Source organism: Rhinopithecus bieti, unplaced genomic scaffold (assembly GCF_001698545.2).
Source record: "Rhinopithecus bieti isolate Rb0 unplaced genomic scaffold, ASM169854v2 scaffold_28066, whole genome shotgun sequence".
Lineage (NCBI taxonomy): Eukaryota > Metazoa > Chordata > Mammalia > Primates > Cercopithecidae > Rhinopithecus > Rhinopithecus bieti.
In genome coordinates this window covers 293,640-320,023 of record NW_016813021.1, presented here as the reverse complement: position 1 = coordinate 320,023, position 26,384 = coordinate 293,640, and the positions used below count along the sequence as shown (strand labels likewise).

Sequence of the window (26,384 nt, the reverse complement as noted above, 5' to 3'; positions counted from 1 at the left end):
AATCTGTGTGAAATGATGATTAAAATAATAAAAAATAATAATAGGGATTTTGAATTGTGACAAACGAAAGCCAAGTATTTATTGTGAGTAAAGAATTTTGCTCTTGAGGTAGATTATTCTATTTGAATTTTAGCAGAGATTTTAAAAGATCCACATATATATGTTGGATAATTATGTAATATGTTTCAAAATTATGGTCTCTAAGTACCGTATATATGCTGTGTCATCTGCTTATTTATGGTATGCCTTTCTAATAATAAGTGTGATTTTATTTTCAAGCCTGTTCAGTGGGTGGTATACCTGGTTCCAAGAAGTGGTTCTTTGCAGTGCAGGCAATATACGGATTTTATCAGGTAATATAAATTTAAAAATAGCTATTAGTGAATGTCTTTACTAATATAAATACTTTCATCATCCATTATTTAATACAATCTTTTGATTTATTAGTTTTGTAGTTCTGATTGGCAAGAGATAACTTTTGATACAGAAAAAGATAAAATTGAAGATGTTCTTCAAACAAATATCGAAGAATGTTTGAGTGCTGTTGAGTGTTTTGAAGAAGAAGATAGTAATAGCAGGGAATCATTATCCTTGGCTGAGTATGCTTATATGGTTTTTGTATTATCATTAAAATACTTAATATTAGACAGTTATTTTAATCCATGAGAATGAAGATTATATATTTTAGCATCTTTACTGAAGAAATTCTAGTTAATTGAAATTTTCGACTCTTCACTTTGGAAGACATAAGGCAATTTGGGCCTTTTATTTGAATAACATTCTTTAAAATGCATGTTTCTTAAGCTTACATAATGTCAAGAATCATAAAAAGTCGTATTTTAATTGACATATTACTTTCTTGAAGATAAATTCTGCCTAATATTTTATTTTTGAAACAGGGTCTTGCTCTGTCACCCAGGCTGCAGTGCAGTGTTGCAGTCATGGCTCCCTGCAGCCTTGACCTTCTGGGCTCAAGCGATCCTCTGACCTCAGCTTCCAGAGTAGCTGGAACTATAGGTGTGCACCACCACACCCAGCTAATTTTTTTTTTTTTTTTTTTTTTTTTAAGAGATATTGTTTCGCCATGTTGCTCAGACTGGTCTCAAATTCCTGAGCTCAAGCAATCTGCCTGCCTTGGCCTCCCAAAGTGCTGGGAGTACAGCTGTGAGCCACCATGCCTGGCCAATAATGTATTTTAAAAGCTTGAATAGAAATGTTATTTAATGTTAATAGCTAGCATTCATACCAAAGTATCATTTTCATTTTGCTATTTGAGGCCAAAATATGTGACTTCTTTAATTTATGTGTATTTGCAGCATTTCAGGTACCTTTTAAAATCCATAAAGAGTTTGTGAGGACTATATATACATGATTGAGTTCACGTTTAGGTTTTTTTGAATTGTGGTACAATATGTAAGTTGATCCAGGTGACATAAGTTGTGATAGTAATTTTTCTCTTTCTGAAATATCCCTCCTCTTATAATTAATACCTCTTATTTTAGTCTTTCATGACGTTTCATGACAAAACTGCTCTTATGGTAGTGGTCACATATTATATCTGTAAGTAGCTGTAGACTTAAAAAATTTCATTTTCCTTTTTCCAGGTCATATTTGTTTGTTCTGATTAATAAAAGGAGACCTTTCAGAACCAGAGAAATATCACTGAACCAAGGAGGTAGACTTTATTTACACAATCTTAGGCCGGTCATGTAACTTCTCTGGTCCTTTGTTTTCTTGTCCATAAAGTATTGAAGTACTTTTAGGTGATTTCTCAGGTGCTTTCGTTTACCCTTAAAAACTCGTATCATTCCATATGTTTTCCTACCACTATTAAAGTATAAACGTTTCTAATAAGTGACCTAATAATTATTTCCACAAGAGGGAGCTTGAAAACTGGAGTTTACATCAGATGCCTTAAGTTTCTAAGATGATGGTAGGTTTATAATAAAGGATTTAAGTACCTTTATGCTATATAATAAAAAATTGTATCATATGGAAAAAACTAATCCATTTTGAAGGATCTGAGGAGGGCATCATATTCTTTAGTCAAGACTGTTAAATACCATTCAGAGAAAAATCATGTCCTTTTTTATTAAACACTTAGCATTTTCTTACTTTTAAGATTCAGAAAAATGGCTGGGTGCAGTGGCTCATGCCTGCAATGCCAGCACTTTGGGAGGCTGAGGCAGGCGGATGACTTGAGCCCAGGAGTTTGGGACCAGCCTGGGTACCATGGCAGAACCCTGTATCTACAAAAAATAAAAAAATTAGCCAGGCATGGTGGCGTGTGCCTGTAGTCCCAGCTATCTCAGCTATGCAGGAGGCTGAGGTGGGAGGATCACCTGAGCCTGTAGGATTGAGGCTGCAGTGAGCTGTGATCATGCCACTGCACTCCAGACTGGGTGACAGAGTGAGACCCTGTCTCAAAAAAATCCCCAAAATCAAAAATAAATAAATAAATAAAAGATTCCAAAAAAATGTTTGGTCTGTTATGATTTATATTTAATACGCTAGTTATAATTTAGGGAGTTTTATTCCCTTTGTTTGTTTGTTTTTGGGGTGTGGGTAAGAACTTGTACTCAGAGTTTGAATCCTAGCTTCTGTACATACTAATTATGTAACTTTAGGCAAGTTATTTAAAGTGGAGATAATAATACTATTATAGTAGTACCTCCTGGAATTGTCATAAAGATAAAATGAGATTATACATCTAACCTGTTTGTGTCTGTGCAACAATCTTTTTAGTTAATAGTACCTATTATGATTATATATAAATATATTTGTGGGTTTTTTTTTCCCTAACTTACCCTTTTATTTTAGTCTCTATGAAGAAGCTGCAGAAAATTTACATCAGTTATCAGACAAGCTTCCTGCTCCTGGTAATATTTTATGACTACTTTCAATAATTTGTATCTTATCTTATTACACTTTTTATGAATAAGTGATAAATTCATTCTTTATATTAGTGTTCTCACTTTAATCTTTAAATTAAAAATTGCAAAACAATTTATAATTCAAGTTGATACAGAATGTACTCCGTTAGAGTACATTACTGAGATGTGGCAGTTCTTTTCATTGTTTTCATTTAGTTAGGTGAAAATTAAATAACTATCTCTGGTTATTTAGTTATTACTGAAGAAGAATCTTTCTACTACAGACTGTTGTTTTTCAGAGTATGTTCTGTAGAAGACTAATCCTATAAACAGCTCTTTAAAAAAGAGATTATTTAACCTTAATAATTTGGATAACATTCTTTTATGGTGAAGTTAGTATATGCATTATCAAATGGAATGTCATACCATAAAAGAAGGCGTTTCCTCAGCTTTTTTTTAATATTTTTTTTCCCATAGTAGAAAGAATACTTTGTGAAATACTGTATCATAATATTCCTAAAACTGTTTTTTTCTTTTTTCCTTTGTGTTAATCAAGTAGCTGTCATCTAATATTTGGTACAGTTGGCATCCACAAATACTTTGAAGAGTATTCTTTTCTGAATACTTTGTTTATTGAAGGTCATTATGAAGTAAATATTTGTACTAGGAGCCAGGTGTACCATGATGAATAGAGCATCTGTGATAACATAAAGAAGGTTATAGCTTATAGTCAGTCTGATCTCTGTATTCAAGGAGATCATATATTAGTACAAAAAGCCCCACATAGAAAAATAACTGAATGAGTTGACCAACGTATCAACTTTTAAAATGAAATGTGTTGAATTCAAAGGATGCACTGAAATATTACATAGTTGTCTTGGCAAATTAGAATACTTTGATTATCAAATTTAGCTCCAGTTTGTTTCATTTTGATTTTTGTAGTCCTTCAGGAAATTTATAATTTTATAAAATTTAAAGTTTTGTGAAGTTATTGTTTCTCAGGATCCAATGATGATGTCAGTGTAATTGGTTTTCTGAGTGTTTTATTGTCCTTTATAGAAGAGACATCATTTATTTGAACATTACAGTTTTGCACTAATTCATTCTCTTTTGGATAACAAAATTATGTTTAGAAAAATATAATGAAATTGCACAGGTTTTTTTTCTCTGCTGAGTACAATAGCATTGATGATCTTAAGAGCAATGTGTGTAATTGGCCACTGCTGCAGAATTGGCAAGTAGTTATGATATAGTTTATTGTTTTCTAGTATATGCTAGCTATTTCAAGATAACATGGCTATAAATCAAATGATGAACATTTAAAAAGTTTGAATTCCTAAAGACATATATTGTTTTGAAGAATTTCAGAAATTAAAACTAAAATCTTCCTTTGTCTTCTAAATAAATATAAAATTCAGTTTTCTAAATAAACGTAAAATTCAGTTGCTCAGGGTACTATTTTGAGACATTTCAGATCTAACTTTTTAAAAATTACAAAATGCCTTTTCTCTTTCTAGGTAGAGCAATGGTAGATATAATACTATTGCCTTCTGACAAAGATCCTCCTAAATTGAAAGACTGTTTACCTACTATAGGAGCATTAAAACATTTGAAAGAATGGTATTCAGCAAAGATCACTATAGCAGGAAATCATTGTGAAATGTAAGCTTCTTTGTTCATATTTGATTATCGTCTGTGTTGCATTGTCTGTTTTCACAATTAACATACTATTCTGTTTTCAGACTCAGCATTTGAAAATTATTTTAATGTGACAAGATAAAATTGTGTGTTATACCATGATTGCACATTTGTGTATTGAGAAGAATCTAGATGTTCCATATTTTATATTTATGTTTCTGAAATATTTAAGTGTTTAGTAAATATTGATGCTGTTTTACAACATTACTGAGGATTAATTCTATAAGCACACTGTATGCTTTTGAACATAGATACACTGGATTTGTCATGTTGTATTTGGTTTTCTGTTATGTGCCAATGTAGGAATAAATATACACTGTTGTATTTTATGGTATTTTAGCAAGGATTAATTGTATATTACAATTTTGACCCTTAAATAAGCATTCAATTGGATTTAATAACTTCATGATTTGTTTTCATTCAATGAATGTTTATTGAGCAATACCTTTATGGCAAGCATAGCAATAGATGCTGGTAAGTTAAGAAAGTGAGAAGACATGATCTTTTTCATTGAAGTGCAGCGAGAAACAGGAATGCTAACAGTCAAGATAGTCTGTGATAAGTGCTGTTAGAGAATTCCATGCAAAGCTGTATGGGGACAATATAGGAGAGCAGTTCTCTTTTTGAAGATAAGGAAGTGACATTGTGCCTGTGTGTGTGTATATCTGACACCTTTAAGCCAATAGTAAGAGGAAAGTCTTTCTTCATCCTTAGTACTAAAGATAATTACTCTAAGTTTGTGAGGATGTTGGGACTAAATGAACATGTGACAGCAATTCACTTAGAGACTGACTTAATGGGTGTTTCATATTAGTAGGAAAAATACAGCAATATAAATTTTGCAATTTTGCCTCTTAGGCTTGTAGTTGACTATAATGATTAAATCAGTGAAATATAAAACCCTGTATTTAATTGTTGCAATCTTTTTTTTTATAGAAACTGTCAGAAAATTGCAGAATACCTTTCTGCTAATGTTGTATCTTTAGAAGATCTCAGAAATGTTATTGACTCAAAGGAATTATGGAGGGGAAAAATACAGATATGGGAAAGAAAGGTAAATGGATTACTCACAGTTTGCCAAGCGGGCCTTTCAATTTTATTTACAACACAGATATTTAAATAAATCTTAATGAAAATGTACCTTATAAAGGTATTCTAGACTAGTACTATCTAAGTAGACTTTCTGCAATAATGGAAATGTTCTATATCTATACTAATACAGTAGCCTATAAACCACTTATTACTACTGAGCACTTTATATGTGAGTAGTTCCACTGATGAACTGAATTTTTATTTGATTTTAATTTAATTTAATCATAATAATGTGACTGTGTTTTGAGTGCTGCTTCCAGAATGTAACGTTCTTTTAAACCAGAGAATTTGACATTAATCGAGTTCATGTTGTTTATCCAAATTGCTGTATTTTATTGCATGTGTAAACTACTAGAAAAATTGCTTAGAGCATGTTGTCTTCCCATAATACTACCTTAGGTGATCTTTGCTGTTTACTAACCAGCCCTCAGATTTTGAAAAAATTTTTTTAACCTTACTGGACCCCAGATTTCTCAATTGTAAGATGAGAATGTTCTATTAGGTGGACTCTTCTAATCCTGAATGTCTATGAAGTTTCTATTTCATTTTGATGTCTCTTACTATGAAAGAATGTTTGTGGGTTTTGTAAGTTGTATCCATTTTGAAATAAGTGTTCATAGTAATTTATATATTTTTGTAAATAGGCAAAACTAACTAAGAAAGTTTCTTAATGTTTGTGTAGGGTAGCATGGGAGCATGAGTAGGCTTTTGAGTTCCTCTAAAGTTTTACTACACTAATTACTACACATTTTTTTCTTTTTTAATTCACCCTTAGTAATGGTTTAATAAAATCTCTGATTAGACAACAGGAATCAATGTGGCTGGATTTGTCTTGTTGATTTGCATGTTTGCTCATCCTGATCTCAGAAAGGTTAAATCTGCAGGTGAACTCTGTCTGCAAGTGTTTTGATATTAAAAAAAAAAAAAAACCCACATAGGCTGGGCGCGGTGGGTGGCTCACGCCTGTAATCGCAGCACTTTGGGATGCCAAGGCGGACACATCATGAGGTCAGGAGATCAAGACCATCCTGGCTAACACAGTGAAATCCCATCTCTACTAAAAATACAAAAAATTAGCCGGGCGTGGTAGCAGGCGCCTGTAGTGCCAGCTACTCGGGAGGCTGAGGCAAGAGAATGGTGTGAACCCGGGAGGCGGAGGTTGCAGTGAGCTGAGATCGTGCCACTGCACTCCAGCCTGGGTGACAGAACAAGACTCCGTCTCAAAAAAAACCCCAATAAACAACAAAAACCCCACATAGCCAAGTGGAAGAGTGGAAGATACAGTTTGCTAGAATTGCTTTTGTATGTTTTCTGAAACTGCATGTTTACATACAAGAAAGATAATGGCAGAGTTATTTTCATGAGATTCTTTTATTCTCTTGAATAGGAAATTAAATGTCCATAAATTAAATACATAAATTACTATGAACACTTATTTCAAAATGGACATGACTTACAAAACCCATGAACATTCTTTCATAGTAAGAGACGTCAAAATGAAATAGAAACTTCATAGAAATTCAGGATTAGAAGAGTCCACATAATACAACATCCACGTAATACAAGCATTTAAAACTTGAAATCACTTTTTTTGATAGAAAACAACTTTTTAGTCAAGAGGCATTATGGTGATTAAGGACATAGATTCTAGAGTTGTATTGCCTACAATCAAATCCCAACTCTTTTTTCTTTCTAGTTTAACGTAGCCTGATGTGTAATGCTTAGCCTCTTGGTGCTGCATTTGTCTTTGTCTGTAAGATGATGATAATAGTTCCTATCTCATAGATTTTTGTGAGGATTAAATTATTCAAAGCACAGAGTAACCACTCAGTAAGCGTTAGCTATCACTGTTGCTGTGGCTACCATTACTATTATTAGCATCGTTGCTATTATTACTTCTGCAGTAATTGATCTTATCAGCAGCATTTATCAAAGACAAACTATGTGAGACACTGTACTAAGGATCTAGTAAGGAATAAGATAGAGCCAGGTGCGGTGGCTCACGCCTCTAATCCCAGCACTTTGGGAAGCCGAGGTGAGTGGATCACCCAAGGTCAGGAGTTCAAGACCAGCCTGGCCAACATGGTGAAACCCTGTCTCTACTAAAAATACTAAAAATTAGCCGAGCATGGTGGCAGTTCCCTATAATCCCAACTACTCAGGAGGCTGAGGCAGGAGAATCACTTGAACCAAGGAGGTGGAGATTACAGTTAGGCAAGATTGTGCCACTGTACTCCACCCTGGGACACAAGAGTGAAACTCCGTCTCAAAGCCAAAAAAGAAAAAAAAAAAAACAACAAAAGGAACAAGACAGACAGCTTCTGTCTTTGCATAACTTACAGACTGGTAGGAAGCCAGATACTGAACAATGCAAAGGAGGTTGTTTGGTCCTGTGGCTGCGTAGAATGAGCTTAACATACTCTTGCCAGCTGGTAAAGAGCCAATGAGAGCTTTTCATGAAAAACTGAAAAATTGATGTGTAAGTTAAAATAGGATGTATACCTAAATGTAAGAAGCACACTTTTGAGCTGAGGACTCAAAAATAAATTTATACATGGGTTTCCCCTCAACTTTTACATTGTAATAAGATGTATTAATCTTATAGCATTATTCATGATACTTGTAACTGTGTTTTCTTGGTCTCTTTTCAGTTTGGATTTGAAATTAGTTTTCCTGAATTTTCTTTAAAGGGAGTCACATCTGAGAATTTTAGTACATCTAACTTAAATACTGACTTCCTTGCCAAAAAGATAATACCATCAAAGGATAAGAATATTTTGCCAAAGGTAATTGTATTTAATTTTTTTGTGTGATCATTCATGTGTATTTTTGTTCCTATAAAATATGTTTGAATCTTGAATTAATATTACTAATATATGTGCTTAAGTGTGCTCACTAGCATAGTTTTTAATATGATTAAGTACTTCAGTTATACTGTGTCATCAGCATTAAATTTTGGTGATATTGTCATTGTTTTAGATGTTTAAAGATATGTAATGATGCTAAATGAGTATAGTTCTGAAACCACCTTTGGTTTGGACTTTACTGTGTGACCTTTCTAAGACTCGGTTTGGAGAGAATATGATGTAGTGAGAAGAGGGTATGTTTTGGTGTTAGGTAAACATGAGTTTGGAACCTGACTGTGTCACCTATAAGTTGTTGTTTATAACCTTGGGTAGATTGATTAACCCATTTGTGAAGTGGAGGCAATAGTAACACACATATCTTACAAAGTTATGAGGATTATATGAGGTAAGAGTTTAATATCTGACATAGTACCTGACATATGCTTAACTTACAGTATAAGAAGTATCAGTTCTTGCCCCATATCTTCTATACATTTGTTCTTAAAATGCAAGTAATTATAAAATATAATAATTAGGAAAAGGTTTAGTTGGCTTTTGAACATTAGAAAAATAACATAAGAGATATTTATATGAAGGTATCTTAGAATTCACTTTAAAAGAACTAATTTAAGAACGTGGAAATCAGTGGTCATGAAGTTAAAAAGATGTCAAATTGATGGTTAATATTTTCTAATCAAAGGGTGGTACAAACAGAGAGTATAATTTCTGATTTGAACTCATTTCTCAATATTTGTTTAGAATTGCTTACTTTAAGTAACTGTGGCCATCTTTCACAGGAATATTAAATTCTTTCCTAAAGATTAGAATAGAAAGATTCATGACCTCAACTTTTCTTCAAGTATGAATAATGTATCCAAATTTTTGCTACTGTTGAAGAGAATCTTAGGGTACAACTTCTTCAATAATGTAAAATTCATATTCTCTCTCTGTATATGTATAGACACACACACTGTATAGATACATATGTTTATAGATATATACACACATAATCATATATGATGAAATTACTCTACTTTTTACAAGTCTAAAACTTTGTGTAACTTCTACAAGAAGTGTGCTCTTTTCTTTGCCTTTCATGTGAAGCACATGGCTCCAACTATTGAAATAGCAGTCCTTCAATAACAAATTCTAATTTAGTTTTAGGCTTTACCCAAGAAATATAGTACTGAAATTTTATTTTTTCTGAATGGAGCTTTCTATGTTAATTGGCACATGCTGACTTCACTATCTCTGTAATTTATTTAGTCTTTTTGCTAGAATTTTTTTTTTTTTTAATGTCAGTGTACCACTCAACCTAAGTTCATCCTGGAGTGTCTTTTCTTTCACTTTTTTAATCTACAGATTCCACCTTCAGAGGTAGGTTGCTAATTTGTTTCTTCAACACTATAGCCTATTGTATCACCTGTCTGTCTTGTTGAAGATAAACAGTAAAAGTTGAGAACTGTTGTCCTCTGTTGCTTACCTCCTCCCATACTTATTTTCTCCTGTGACAGCTCTTCCTGGTTACTAAGTGATCTCCATGTCTGTTTCTCTACCCTGAAAGGTAGAATTGAAATTGAAGAAATTCTGGTCTGCTATAGAATATAGGATTACATACTAGGCATGCATAATGTGTAAAAAGTTTCTTTTTAAGATCCATTTTAAAGTTTTAAACCCTTAATCACTAATTTGTTTACTTTTGTTTATGGTATTTAAATATTACACAATTTTAATTTCTTTTCTAGGTTTTCCATTATTATGGCCCTGCTTTAGAATTTGTGCAGATGATAAAATTATCAGATCTACCCTCCTGCTATATGTCGGACATTGTATTTGAGTTGTATCCTTTCATTTACATGTTCATTTTAGATTACATTTTCTGTGTCAGGTAGAATGTTCTGGTATTGTCGGGTAAACATACATGTTAGATATATATTTTTCATTATATTCATTGTTTTAATGTTGATGTTCAAGTAGGCTGCTGGACTCCTTATTGTTGGAGTTGCTGGGGAAGGAAGTTCTTGCTTTTCCCACCTCCTGGATCCTATACCTATTTTATCAGAAATCTTCCTCCCTATGCAAGCATTTTTATTTTTGTTCAGTATTGTTGAGACTTTTCTATGGATAGAGCTGTGGAAATAATACAGAAGTGACTGAGCCTTGTTTCTTTAATGCAGTTATAATGTTCTCTGCTTGAGCATAGGACTAATATACTCTGACACCTAGTCTAGCATTAACTGAAACTTTGTCCTTCCCACCTACTGCCCAGACATCACCATGTATATATTTTATGTGCTTTTGTTAACTGTACTTTTTTTTTTTTTATAGTTTTAATGCTTTTGGGAAATAATTTCCCTTTTCCTAAAATCCAGGAATACATCTCCATGACTTCTATGTTTTACTCAATATGTTTCTGCTGAAGAAGTCTGTAACTGCAATATATCATAGCATGTAGTAAGCACTCAATATTGTCAGATGAATGACTTTGGATTATGTCAGCCTAAATCAAAATACTCATTATTTTCTTATTGAAAATTCCTTGCTGCAGAAAAGTAACATTTACTAAGGCATAGGAGAACCTTACCCAGCTGAAAACTGTTTGTAGTCTAGAATCTCTAAAGAGTAGTTGTTTTTTGGTTTGGGGGTGTTGAAGGCAGTTACTAAGTAATCAGATTGGAGAGGCTTTTCAGATTAATCAGGTCCTAAAAGACCTTACATATCATAATTGGGGTTAAATTCTATCCGAAAGATAATGAGGAATCATACAAGGATTATAAGCCAGACAGTAGCTTAATGAGAAGTAAATTTTAGATCATGCTGGTAGGATTTTGGAAACCTGAGCAAAGCTCGAACTAAACAAGTGGCATTTGGAATGGAGAGCCAGGAAAAGTACACAATGTGTTAAAGATGTAAAATCAACACGATATCATGATTTATTTATTACATGCTGAGAAAGTGAGAAGGCCAGAGAGTGTAGTTGATTCCCTATGTTGAAACTGGTGTCACTAGTTGAGATAACATGAGATGAGCCATTTTCATAGAGGAAGAGGAGTTCAGTTTCAGGTAGTTGGAGTGGTAATGTACATTGTAGTAAAAGGTATAATAGGTAGTTTTAAAAAATTTTTATCTGTTGTACATTACTGTTGAGAACCATTTAGCCAGCATTCTACCTGGCAGTATAACTGTAGATGTTACTTTCAGATATAATCTATTATTAATCCTTCTTTTCTCTGTCCTCATCTATTAGCAGCTTATTGGGCAGAAGCTGTTTGACATATTTATCTTACATTAGATTCTTGCCTTAGACCAATGGTTTTCAAACCATCTTCCAAGGAAAGTCGAGGACTGGGTTCTCCGGATAATGGGATTGAAAGATAAGTTGAGTGGGCATGGCTCTTGGCCCCCTCCTACTGCAACCAGAGCAGCACCTCTTCTGCCCTAAATATTGGGTTTCCAGATAAAATGTCACTTGGAAAAAGTTTCTGTATCAAAAGGTTTACAAAGTGTACTGTAAACTGTTTTCATGGTACCACCCAACATTTAGATGTTTGACCATGTTTTTACATAATACTCAGTATACTTTTTACTACCATTACGTTAAGAAAAGTTCTACAACTTGGGGAAAAAAAATCTTCCCTCAAATACTGTATTTATGCTTTTAGAATAGGCAGAGGACTTCCTGGTATATGGTGTAGAGAGGAGGGAGAAATGTTAGGAATCTGTGGGAAAAAAAAACAAGTAATTTATATACTCAGAAAATGTTTAAATGTTTCTCCTGCCATCACCATGAAGAAACATAAGAATCAGTCAGCTGATGTATCATTTTATGTATTTAAGTAAATATAAATGGTATCATATGTATCTGCAAATATATTCAACATATTTTAAACTCTCTTTTAAAAATATATAAGAATGTTTAGAAATACACCTAAGAACAGAACATTTTGTATAAAAAGAAATACAATTTGTATTGTATAATTGTATAATAAAAAGAAATACAATTTCTTTTTATACAAAATGTTCTGTTCTTAGGTGTATTTCATTTTGTATAAAAGAAATTAAACACTAGCCTAGTGTTTTGAATTTTATTTAGAAGCTACAGTTTTATAAATTTCTTGTTCTTATAGTTTATAGTAATGCTCTTTATAGTAGCACTGTTTCTTAGCATTTAAACAATAATGCTAAACAAGACTTATCTCCCACTATAGAGGAGCAAGCTATGAAGATAAAATTCAACAATTAGTTAATTAGTCACAAAATGTTGGCCATTTCTTCTCGGAGGGCCTCTCACACCAGCACCTTCCCTTCTATTCTTTTGTCATCCTCATTTTCAAATTCTCACTTCCATACGATCAGATATTTTAGTGGGCATTTCAGTGGACACCACTCTGCCTCAATCAATCCAGAATTAAACAAATAATTAAACAAATTTTTGGCATTTTCAGAATTAAACAAATAATTGGAAAAATAATTATCCTTAGGGAAAGGAGTAATTGTTAACAGCTACAGTTAAATTTTTTAATAAATGAATTTAAGCAACTGTGGAAGAATTGAAATAATGTAACTTATTTTAAGGAGTACATTGTTTCACAGGTACCATTACATCATTTCTTTAACTCCTTAGTACAGAGGATTGACAAACAGTACCAAACAGAATTCTGTGTTGCTGTTGGAGCAGATTTCTTCTCTGTGTAGCAAGGTATTGAGGGTTTCTTGGGGGTTTTTTGTTTGTTTGTTTTTATACTTGCCACTTAAGGATGTGTAAGAAAATGGATGTAACTTACTAATCTGTTTGCTTGATGACTTGGTTTCTTTATTGTAATATAGGATAATTTTGGTCCTAACTCATATTAAGATATTTTGGACTTTTCATAATAACTGTAAAAGTACTCTGCAAACATAAGTGACATTTTGTTTTTAGGAGAGATTTTCAGAAATAAGCTTTATGACTGGTAATTTTATTGTTAACCTACTTCTTCAACATGCGATTTCAATTCTATGAGAAGACCTTCATATACTTGCATTTTTTTCTTCATTGTAGGGCAGGGGATGAAAGTGGAAAAGCTAAAGTTTTACTAAATTGTCATTTGGGAGTTTCCAATTTTCTTTCTAAATTCTGATGATGTTTAGGAGATTTATGACTATTTTAACAGTTATTTTGTATATATAATGATGTAAAATTGGTATATTTTTAACTAAAAAAATTACAATATAAATAATTTTAAGTGGAATCATCTATTTAAAATCAAATTCAGTTTTAGTAGGAAAAAATGAAAGTTTGCTTTTTTTCTAGTTATTTATTCAACTGTTATGTTTCTTGGAAAACAATTTTTGATGCACACAATGTTTATTGGCAGTATTTACCTAACATTTTCTTATTGTTTTAATGACAAGTAGACTAGCAAATAATCCTGCAGGGAGAAAATGATTCTTATAATTATAGCAGTTTCCCTATGGTGCTATAATCAAGTCTTGGTTATAATTCCTATAGAAAATCAATATAGTAAAGGAAAAATGATTTTGACCTTAAAATGTATACTTGACTGTATACTAACTTAAAATTTTGGCTTCTAGCCTCTTTTTCCATAAATTTAATAGTCCTTTGAATAGGGCACCAAAGTATTTATTTGATGAAGTGGCCTTTACCAGTATTACCCTGGCTTTCATCCTCTAAAAATAACTAATTTGCTGAATTTTGAAATTTTAAAATGTATCTTTTATCATTTATCCAACATGTATTCTACTGTGTGTGAGGTACTATACTAGATTTCGGGAACCCAGTAATGAAGTGTACAGATGATGCTTCTATACTTGTGGAACTTACATTTTAGGGGACAAGCAGAAAATAAGTAACTGCAGACACAATAAGAATTATGAAGAAATAAACAGCCTGAGATAGGGAATAAGTCAAGAGACCCTACTTTAGATAGAGGTTAATAAGGCCATACATTTCTCCAGAACTATTTGCAGAGACATCTTATGAATTAGTATATATTTTTTAAGTGCACTGAGAATTAAAAATGCCCTGTTTCTATTTTAATCCAGGTAGCTAAGTAGCTCTCTATATAACCCTGTCCAGTCACCTAATCTTTTGGAGCTGCTTCACTGTATGGATTGAGAATATTATTATTTATCATTAATTATCTCATCTATATTGTCAGATAAGGGAGGAAAGAAATATAGATGGTATAGTAGAAAGTCTTCAATGGAAGAGCATGGTTTTTAGAAAGCTTGACTTTAAGCCATAGCTGCCCCACTCACTGGCTTATAGCTTTTCATATTGCAAACTGGAAATCACAATCCCCGTGTTACCTATTTCAGAGTTGTAATGAAAACCAAATTGGATGTATTTTATAAACTACCAATTATGATGTAGAAGATGGTTGCTACATAATTTTTTATTGTCTTTGAAGTTTATGTGGCCCAAATGATTGACACACGTAAGTGAAACAGTTTCCTTAAAAGTACAAAACACTAGATATTCTCTAAGTAATTTGAAGGTATGGTGAAATTTATAGAAATTTTACAGAGAAATTTGTAGAAATCTTATAGAGACTCTTTCCTTTTTTTTTTTTTTTTTTTTTTTTTTTTAAGACAGAGTCTCACTCTATCACCCAGGCTGGAGAGCAATGGTGCGAGCTCAGCTCATCACAACCTCTGCCTCCCAGGTTCAGGTGATTCTCCTGCCTCAGCCTTCCAAGTAGCTGGGATTACAGGCATGTGCCACCATGCCTGGCTAATTTATAGAGACTATTTCAAGTCAAAATCAGATCTGTACCTATAGTTTAGCACAGGTGTAACATAATCATTAGTCCATGTAGTTATTGAAGATAGGCAACACTAATTCTAGAAGCACCCTAAACTATTAATGTTTAATAATGTATTTTCAGTTGTTTTGTTTTAAATTTGTTGTATTAGATTATCATTTTTTCTTCTTGAACCACAACTGTAAAATATTAGAACATACTTTATTAGTAAGGAATAGATACTTTATAACTATGTTCCCAGTTTTATGCAGCAAAAGGGATTATTTTTGAAGCCATATATTATGTAACTTAGAAAATCTAAATATGAAGTAATTTATTTTTCTTATACATTGAATTACGATTTGTTTTTTACTTTTTTTTTTTGGATGGAGTCTCACTCTGTTGCCCAGGCTGAAGTGCAGTGGTGTGATCTTGGCTCGCTACAACCTCTGCCTCCTGGGTTCAAACAATTCTCCTGGCTCAGCCACTCAAATAGCTGGAACTATAGGCATACACCACTATGCTTGGCTAAGTTTTTTTTGTATATTTACTAGAGACAGGGTTTCGTCATGTTGGCCAGGCTGGTCTTGAACTCCTGACCTCAAGTGACCCACCCATCTCGGCCTCCCAAAGTGCTGGGATTAGAGTCGTGAGCCACTGCACCCGGTCATTGTTCACGTTTTTGAAAAAGTGTATAATTACATACCAGTTCTTTGAAATGAAGTGTTTTATAACTTGGGTTTCAGCTGGGTGTGGTGGCTCATGCCTGTAATTCCAGCACTTTGGGAGGCCAAGGTGGGTGGATCACCTGAGGTTAGGAGTTCGAGACCAGCCTGGCCAACGTGGTGAAACCCCATCTCTACTAAAAATACAAAAAATTAGCCGGGCATGGTGGCGCTTCCCTGTAGTCCGAGCTATACAGGAGGCTGAGGCAGGAGAATCATTTGGATCCAAGAGATGGAGGTTGCAATGAACCAAGATCGCACCACTGCACTCGAACCTGGGCAACAGAGCGAGACTCCATCTCAAAAAATAAATAAGTAACTTTGGTTTCATTTGTTAAACAATTAATTTTTTTTTTCTTTTTTTTAATGTTTTTACTGCTAGTATCTGCCAGATGCCTGTTCGTAATATTGGATAGAATAAGGTGGACAGGCCCTTTCTCAGGAAACTTTCATGGTGCTTAAGTTCTATTGCTTTGTATGATCTTCAGTCAGCATCTTAGCTTAAACAAATTATCTCTCTATGTAGCTATGGTTAGCCCCAGAATATAAGTAAAAGCTTCTTGGAGTAAAGCTTATAAGCTTGATTAGGGAAAGACAAGATAGGATTGTTAGGAAGTTATGATGTTCATTAATCTTCTGGCTGGGAAATATTTCTTCGAAGAGAGGAATTTGCAAAGCTAGAAACGTGATTTCCACAATGACTCTTGTTGGAGAGGACCTACTGAAAATACTTACTCAAGATTTTGAAACTCAGGCCAGGTGCAGTGGCTCATGCCTGTAATCCCAGCACTTTGGAGACCGAGGCGGGTGGATCACCTGAGGTCAGGAGTCCGAGACCAGCCTGAGCAACATGGTGAAACCCCGTCTCTACTAAAACAATAGAAAACATTAGCCAGGCATGGTGGCACGTGCCTATTTGGGAGGCTGAGGCGAGAGAGTCGCTTGAACCAGGGAGGCAGAGGTTGCAGTGAGCCGAGATCACACCACTGCACTCCAGCATGGGCAACAGGGTGAGACTGTCTCAAAAAAAGAAACAAAAAAACCCCAAGATTTTGAAAGTCAGATTTGACATGTTATTTGGCGTTTATATTCTAGAGGTAGAATGATAGCCTGAACAGATCAGATCATCCTCAAGTCTCAGAGTTATCTAATGATTAGTGTATGGGTGCAAGTTATCAGCACCTAGGTGTATTAAGAATGCATTATAAACAACTGACAAATTTATTTTGTAGGGAATTATAGTTTATGTGATTTAGAAATACTTATTTTCATATTTGAAGCAAATGTCTAGTCAATATCAGGCTGTCTCCAAAGTGTGACCATTTCAGCTAATGGTCCCACCGCATTTATATTAGGCTGTAAGTAATGTATTTAACTGCAATTAGCATCTCTAAAATGTTGAGAGAGCTGTAACTGGGACCCAGTCTGGCATACTCACATTACGGCCTTGTCCACCTTTTTAACTATACAGTCAGGTCACATTTTTTTGGGCTATGGAGTCCTATGTATGCAAGAAAGAAGAACTAGGATTTAATGTCGAGAAAATTAGATATATTTTTTATATTTAATGATTATTTTCTATTGCTAAATATTTTATTTTAATTTCTAATTCTTAACTACATAAAATATATTTGACTTTAAAAGATTATGGCTATAATAATAAAGAAAAATAAGCATATTTCTTTTAACCTTTCTTATTTTGTTCCTAACATATTAGGTTGATGTAAAAGTAATTGTGGTTTCAGACCATGAGTTTTAAATCATTATAACTAGGCTCAAACACATCTTTATGAATAAAAATAGAAACCATTACGATCAACACATTTTGCCAATGAGAATTAAGTTTTTTTATTCCTGTAGTATAAAAATCCATGCTTTGGAATTCTACGAACTCTTAGAAAGCATTTTCTGCATCCTGCCTTGCCTGTGGAAGCATTTTCCCTGCAAAAAGTTGTTGAGATGCTTGAGGAAGTGGCAGTCAGTTGGTGAGAGGTCAGGTGAATGTGATGGATGAGGCAAAACTTGTAGCCCAGTTCATTCAACTTTTGAAGCATTGGTTATGTGACATGTGGTTGGGCGTTGTCATGGAGAAGACTTGGGCCCTTTCTGTTGACCAATGCTGGCTATAGGTGTTGCAGTTTTTGGTGCATCTCATTGATTTGCTGAGCATAATTCTCAGATGTAATTATTTCACCAGGATTCAAAAAGCTGTCATGGATCAGAATGGCAGCAGACCAGGAAACAGTGACTATGATCTTTTTTTTAGTGCAAGTTTGACTTTGGGAAGTGCTTTGGAGCTTCTTCTTGGTCCAGTCACGAGGCTGGTCGTCGCCCACTTTTCGTCACACAATCTGATCGAGAAATGGTTCGTTGTTGCATAGAATAAGGGAAGACGACGCTTCAAAACGATGAGAGCTTTGAGCTTTCTTATTGAGCTTTTGGGGGTTTATTTAGTTATTTGTTTGTTTTGTTTTGTTTTTGAGATAGAGTCTCACTTTGTTGCCCAGGCTGGAGTGTCATGGCTCAGTCTGGGCTCACTGCAATCTGCCTCTCGGGTTCAAGCAATTCTCCTGCCTCAGTCTCCCAAGTTTCTGGGACTACAGGCATGTGCCACCATGCCTGGCTAATTTTTGTATCTTTAGTAGAAACAGGGTTACACCGTATTGGCCAGGGTGGTCTCGAACTCCTGACCTTAGGTGATCCACCCACCTCGGCCTCCTAAAGTGCTGAGATTGCAGGTATGAGCCACCATGCCTGGTCTTATTGAGCTTTCTAATTTGCTTCAAATGCCGAATGGTCGACGGTGAGTTCTTCTGCAACTTCTTGTGTAGTTGTAAGAGGATCAGCTTCGATCATTGCTCTCAATTGGTTGTTGTCTACTTCCTATGGCCAGCCACTATACCACTCCTCTTCAAGGCTCTCATCTCCTTTGCAAAACTTTTTGAACCTTCACTGCACTGCATGTTCATTAGCAGTTCCTGGGCCAGATGCGTTGATGTTGCAAGTTGTTTCCACTGCTTCTTGACCCGTTTTGAACTCGAATAAGAAAATTACTCACATTTGTTTTTTGTCTAACATCATTTCCATAGTCTAAAATAAACATAAACAGCAAGTAATAAGTTATTAACAAGAAAATATAAAGCGAGAAATGCTCATTAAAATGATGTATAACATAACCACATTTATTTAAGAACATATTCCAATATCAAACTGCAAATTTCAACAATGCAAAAACCACAATTACGTTTGCACCAACTTTAATATTTATTTTATATCTGTGAATTAAGAATGCATAAGTAAAAATAATAAATAGCAACAAAACATTAAAATATTAGTGATCACATATTTCATGTAACCAGTCCATCAGTATAGGACAATTAAAAATGATTTTGCACTAGCTCTAAGATCTTTGGCAAATGCTTTGCCTAAATTTTCTCAGTTTTAAAATGAAATACCTTTTACTGAGATGTGCTGATTGATGTAGCTGCATTTCTGAATTAACTGGAAAAATATAACTTTCAGAATTGTGGTTTGTTTTATTCAGGCCTTAGTAAACTGAGAGTTTACCTAAATATATTATGGTGATTTTGGTGAACCAATATTTAATAAGCATCTGTATCCCCAGCCCTGGCAATACAAAGATGAACAAGCTGAGTTTGCTCATAAATCAGTCAGAAGTTGCTGTATGTTTTCTACCATGTAATTCATTGTCTTCTCAGTTTGTACCTATTAGCATTAAATCTCTGATTTCCAGGAACAAAGTTTCTAAATTGCCAGCAAATGTATTCTAATTTTGAAACTAGTACAATAATCCATCTAGTCAAAAAGTTATAAGATGATGGTTAAATATAACAAAATATTTTGGTGCTAAAGCTCAGCCTTACACTGTTTTGTATATACACAAATAAATTATATCCACAACCTGAACTTGAAGCAAATATTGTGAATTTTTCAGAGATGTATACCTCAGTGGAAAAGGGAAGCCTGTAGCATTGAATGCCTTTACTGTTTTTGTTTGTCTGCGTTTTAGCTTTTGTTTTGTTTTATTTTGACAGAGGGTGGGCCACTGTTCTTACTTTTTAGTCTTTATAGTGGAGTTTTTTGGAGAGGGCATTACTAAATGCATGTTAAATTGGTGAAATATGAGTGGAAAATTGTCACTTGGCACTATTCAAGAGTGAATTTCAGTGTGCAATCAATGAAAATATGATCTGTTTTATCCAGGTTGGTGCTCTTTTTGTATTGCCATGTACCGTTAGTAACATACTTATTCCACCTCCCAACCAACTCAGTTCAAGAAAATGGAAGGAATATATAGCTAAAAAGCCTAAAACAATCAGTGGTGAGTATTACATGTTTCAATTGTTTTAATGATGCAGCATAGTTAATGTATGTATCAAATTTGAAGTGAAGATAACATTTCTATATGAGAAAACAGTATTTCATATTATTGCTGTTGATTACCAGGAGTCTACATCATTTTCAGATTTTTAATTGCAACCTACTGTAACATAAAGTATCTCTAACCATATTCATTTAAAATGCTAGTGATCTAAAGGCAGAACTCTTGGTTCATTAGATAGCTAATTATATTGAACATGGGTTTTTTTAGAGATGTTTCAGGAATCAAATATGTGAAAAGAGCGGTTCATTTATTATATGGTACATTTAAAAAAAAAAAAACCTGTGATAATTTTTTGAAGAAATTAGTAGAAGTTATTTATTTATTTATTTAGAGATAGAGTCTCACTTTGCCACCCAGGCTAGAGTGTGATGGCACGATCTTGGTTCATTGCAACTTCCACCTCCTGGGTTCAAATGATTCTCCTGCTTCAGCCTCCCTAGTAGATGGGATTACAGGCACCCACCACCACGCCTGGCTAATTTTTGTATTTTTAGTCAAGATGGAGTTTCACCATGTTGGCCAGGCTAGTCTCGAACTCTTGACCTCAAGTGATCCACCCGCCTCCGCCTCCCAAAGTGCTAGGATTACAGGCATGGGCCACCGCGCCTGACCTAAGGTTTTTTATTCAACAGTTTAACTGTATCTTACACAATATTCCAAGTATTCTATTTTAGATATACTGATTCATTTAATTTTGTAGTAACCCCGTATACTTATTTTTATCCCCATTTTACAGATGAAGGAATTGGAGCTTAGAGAAGTGACAAAGCTATTAGTTGACAGAACCTACGGCTCTGTCACTTCTCCAAGGGTTTGAACCTGTGCTCTTGTGCTCTCTACCACTACTCTGTGTTCCCACTCGGTTCCTCTAGTATATTCAAGATATCTTTATCCAAATGAAAATTTCTGTTATAAAATCAGAGATTAAGTCTAAACCCTAGTATTTCATGAGGTGATTGTGGCTTAGAATGTTAAAATTACTTTCCCAAAGTCACATTGGTGAAATGTGTTCCATCATACTTTGGCTTTGATGTGTGTTTTTTAAATTGAACAAAAACTTTTACTTTTTTTTAGCTTATAGTTTTTGTGACCCATAATGTGATGGGACTAAAAGCTGTAATTGAGACATGTGTACCAGAAGAATTATGAAGAAATCTGTAGAAATACTCCACAGGGCCCTTGAATTTTGAGGAATACAATTTTAAAAGCAGTAGCTTATACAGTATAGATTTTCTATTTTTCCATATAAGAAACAGGAGAGATACTGAATTCTATTTTAGCAGATGTTGAATTCCAAATGTAGGTAAGATATCTATGTGGAAATTTAAATGTAGAGTTTGAATTTTAGGTACAGATCTCTAGATAATAGGGCTGGATATTTGGATTTTGAGTTTTCCAGCAGTTTTATCTATTGTGTAATAAGCCACCCCAAAACTTAGTGACTTGAAAGAGCAAACACTTTATTTGCTTATAGTTTTGCAGTCTGAGCTGCCCTCAGCATCTACTGATCTCACCAGAGGTCATTGATGTGGGCGTTTTGAACTTGCAAATCATTTGGGGGCTGGGTTCAGCGGAGCTGGCTGGCTTTTTCTCTCCATTTAGTCTCAGAGCCTTTTCCTTGCTACATGGTCTTCTCACATGATCTCTCCTGCAAGTTAGCTGGAGTTTTTCCATGGTGGCTCAGGACAAACATATAGAACTTGAAACTACCAAGACTTTTTAAGGCTTAATCCCAGGACTTTACTTCTGTTACATTCTGTTATTTAGAGCTAGTTACAAGAATAGTCCAAATTCAAGGAGGAAGTACCTATCTAAAGATGTGAATAATAGGAAGCCACCAATGTAAAAAGTCTACCATAGGTGCCTACTAGTTAGGAATGTAGAATGTTAGTTAGGAATGGTTGAAAACAACAACATATAAAGAACATGGCTAGAGAAGAGAGCTAAGGATAGAATCTTTAGAAATACAGTCATCCCTCAGTATCCACTGGGAATTGGTTCCAGGACCCCTGTGGATAACAAAATTCCTAGATGCTCAAACCCCTCATATAAAATGGAGTAATAGTTGCATATAACCTGTGCACATTCTCCTGTATACTTTAAATCATCTCTAGATTACTTGTAATGCCTGATACAATGTAAATGCTATGTAAATACTTGTTATACTATATGGTTTTTAAAATTTATATTCTTCTCAGTTATTAATTTGTTATTTTTAAATTTTTTCTGGAATATTTTCAATTCGTGGTTGGTTGAATCCACAGTGTGAAACCCATAGATGTAGAGGGCAAATTGTACCTGCATGTAAGGTGAAAGTGGAGGGAAAGTTAGGAAATGATATGGTAAATGATCTTTGGAAGACCCTAGCAAGTTATCGTTAACATCCGCATTAAAATACCATTGATAAAGAGCATGGTGCAAAGTGGGGGAATAAAGGAGCATCAAACTGGGTTTTTACACTTGAGGAAGTAGATTCATGGTCTTTTTCTTTGTGAAATTTATACTCAAGTGAGGAATGTACCTAGGAAAATAATTATAAGTCTGTTTAGCCAACATTGTGAAGGCAAAATGAAAGGTACTTCCAGAGTGTATCACCTAACATAGCCTTTAGCTTTTGTTTTGTTTTAAAACAAAACATAGCCTTAAGAGTTCAAGAGAAGTTTCCTGTAGGAGGAGACATTATTACTGTAACTTACAGCACCATACTAATACATGAATAAGTGCAGCTTTTAACCATTCTCATCTCACAGGGAACAAATATATATTTGGTAATTTTGGCACTTGCTAAAACAAAATCGGAAATAGATTTTCTGAGTGGCAATATAATCAATTTCACTTATTCTACATATAATCATGGAATAATACTGATCCATTTCTCAGCTTTACATGTGTCCAAAATTGATTAAACATATGTAGACATATGCAATCAGTTAATCATAATATTAACATCTCCTCAGTAAACTTGAGTATATTCTGGCAGCCCATTCATTATTTATTTTTCCTCTTGTAACTGTCTCCAACTTCAAACAACCATTACGTTGGAACTTCTGATTTTAAGGTAATTTACTCTTAACTTAGGTGTGGGGTTTTTTTGGCATGATTTCCATTGTAATTTTAAGAAAATACCATGTGGCTTGATTTGATTTTTTAAAATTATCTCTTCTTGAAATTTGAGCATTAATATTGGTAACTAGTGAATAATAATAAGACACAGATCACATAATCTTTGAAGCCAGATTGTTGATTACTGATTAGACTGGACCATTAAGGGCTGATTAAGCTGACACTTTACAGTATTTTAAAAAAAAAATCTTAGAAGTAGAAATAAAATCAAACTGGACAGTTGATTATTCAGTTCTCTTCTACCCATAATCCTCTCTGTAGGAGAAATTCTTACCCATTAATGGAATTTTTTTTTTGTAAAAATAGAGAAGCTGAGTTTTAGCTAATGTAAAAGCTTCAATAACTCACACCTGGCAAACTTCCTATCCCTTCCTAGCATCACTAACAATACCCTTTCTCACTATCATATAGCGACTCTCAGATCATTCTCCTACACCATGACTCTGTTTCTCCACAGTCTTCTGAATTATGCCCAGCTGTTCTCTGTTGTTGCCACATATGTTCCAGAATCTTCATTCTAACTTTGTACTGTTTCCTGAAAGTATTCCTTGATTTTACTCCTTTGTGACTTTATTATTCATTCATACATCTAGTGAGTTATACCTTTTATTCATTTATTTGAATATACAGCAGATATTGTGTATCAGGCATGGTACTGTTATCTTGGGGTTACTGATCCATGAGATAGACTTGAGTCTTCCTCTAATGGAATTCACACTGTACCACAGAAAATAGATATTCAGAAGTTATTATAACATTGTATTTAGTAGTCACTGACTCGGAAAAATCCCCAAGACATACTGAATGAAAAAAGCAAGGTATGCAATAGTTATACTATTATTAATCATAAAAACAACTTTATGTGTATTGAACATTTAAACATATTTGTATATGCGTTAAGTATCTGCTTTTTCAACAGATATTTTTATCGAGCACTTACAATATATTAAGCACTGTTTTACATGCTGGACCAGCAGTAAATAGAACAACATCCTTGCCCTAATGGAGCTTACTTTATGGTGGAGGTAACAGGTTTAGTTTTTCCCCCAGATAGCCATAGGACTAGTTCCTAATTTTTTCAGGTCTTTACTCCAAAATCATTTTTCTCTTTTAGGACCTTTTTTGCCAGCCCATCTAACGTTGCAAACAGATTCTTCTCCTGACCTCTTATTCATCTTCCTAGCTTTATCTTTTTGCCTTAATACTCATGCTGTCTAATGTACTAAATGTGTGTCTGCCTGACACTTAACAGTTACTCAAAAGTGTTTGTTAAATAATGAGTGAAGTATATATTTCTAGGTAGTAATAACTGCTCTCCAGACAGTTAAAGAAAGACTTTGAATGAACTCCATCCATGTAGTATGAACCAAAATTTGTGCTCCAATTTTTATCAGTTTCATCCTTTGATGAAATAAAAAATATATATGTATTAATTTGAACCATATGTTGTTTTTGTATATCAAAAATTGTTTTGTATCAGCAGTTTCATAGAGTGAACTAAAATGGACAAACAGTGCCCAATTTGAAGTATGGTTTAATTATAATAGCAAACGAATGCCTTTTAAAACTGGTATTCAATTAATTCCCAGAAATTATTATGATACAGGAAAAATGCAAAAGCACTGTACAAACAAATGCAATTAAGTCAACCATATTACATTTCAAAAGAAAAATGTCTATATGTAAAACTTACTGAGAAGACAGATGAATAGTGAAAAATGGCTGGCTCACCATGTTTACAGAGATATTTTATGAAGTTGTCAAAAAATTAAATGATCACGTGCAACCTAAACAAATCATAGATAAGTAATAAAAAATTTTATCTCCCAATATTGAAGGCCTACTATGTGCCATATGCTGTGGATTCATTATCTTTAATTCTCAAAACAATATTGAGAAGTAGGTTTTTAAAAAATCCTTTATATTACAATTGAGAAAAATAAGGTAATCAAGGAAACCAAGAACCTTATCTAATGTCACAGGGTGGGATTAGCATTTCTACCTAATTTTGAATGTATCTAAAGGCCATGCATGATTTGTTTTGTCACATAATGTATACTTTCATTGAAAATAATTTTTTAAACTTGGTCTTTTTGGCCTTTGATAAACACCCCTTCATGCTAAAACTCTCAATAAGCTAGGTATTGATGGAACGTATCTCAAAATAATAAGAGCTATTTATGACAAACCCATAGCCAGTATCATACTGAATGAACAAAACCTGGAACGATTACCTTTGAAAACTGGCACAAGACAAGGATGCCCTCTCTTACCACTCCTATTCAACATAGTATTGGAAGTTCTGGCCAAGGTAATCAGACAAGAGAAAGAAATTAAATGGTATTCACATAGGGAGAGAGGAAGTCAAATTGTCTGTTTGCAGATGACATGATTGTTTATTTAGAAAACTCCATCGTCTCAGCCCAAAATCCCCTTAAGCTGATAAACAACTTCAGCAAAGTCTCAGAATATAAAATCAGTGTGCAAAAATCACAAGCATTCCTATACACCAATAATAGACAAACAGAGAACCAAATCATGAGTGAACTCACAATTGCTACAAAGAGAATAAAATACCTAGGAATCCAGCTTACAAGGGATGTGAAGGACCTCTTCAAGGAGAACTACAAAGCACTGCTCAGGGAAATAAGAGAGGACACAAACAAATAGAAAAATATTTCATGCTCATAGACAGGTGGAATCAGTACTGTGAAAATTGCCTTACTGCCCAAAGTAATTTATAGATTCAATGCTATCCCCATCAAGCTACCACTGACTTTCTTCACAGAATTGAAAAACTACTTTACATTTCATATGACAGCAAAAAAGAGCTCGTATAGCCAAGACAATCCTAAGCAAAAAGAACAAAGCTGGAG

At 34.0% G+C, this 26,384-nt stretch overlaps 1 protein-coding gene across 2 annotated transcripts in view; it reads left to right on the top strand.

Moving 5' to 3' along the window:
- MTBP (MDM2 binding protein) overlaps positions 1 to 26,384 on the top strand; it is an 83,834-nt gene that overhangs the window by 5,632 nt on the left and 51,818 nt on the right. For both annotated transcript variants that reach the window (XM_017847563.1, XM_017847565.1), the window contains exons 3-11: positions 280 to 353; positions 448 to 599; positions 2,821 to 2,879; positions 4,391 to 4,535; positions 5,508 to 5,625; positions 8,315 to 8,449; positions 10,255 to 10,349; positions 13,139 to 13,208; positions 20,205 to 20,322. In XM_017847563.1, coding sequence (XP_017703052.1) covers positions 280 to 353; positions 448 to 599; positions 2,821 to 2,879; positions 4,391 to 4,535; positions 5,508 to 5,625; positions 8,315 to 8,449; positions 10,255 to 10,349; positions 13,139 to 13,208; positions 20,205 to 20,322 — 966 coding nt within the window. The remainder of the gene's footprint in view (positions 1 to 279; positions 354 to 447; positions 600 to 2,820; positions 2,880 to 4,390; positions 4,536 to 5,507; positions 5,626 to 8,314; positions 8,450 to 10,254; positions 10,350 to 13,138; positions 13,209 to 20,204; positions 20,323 to 26,384) is intronic.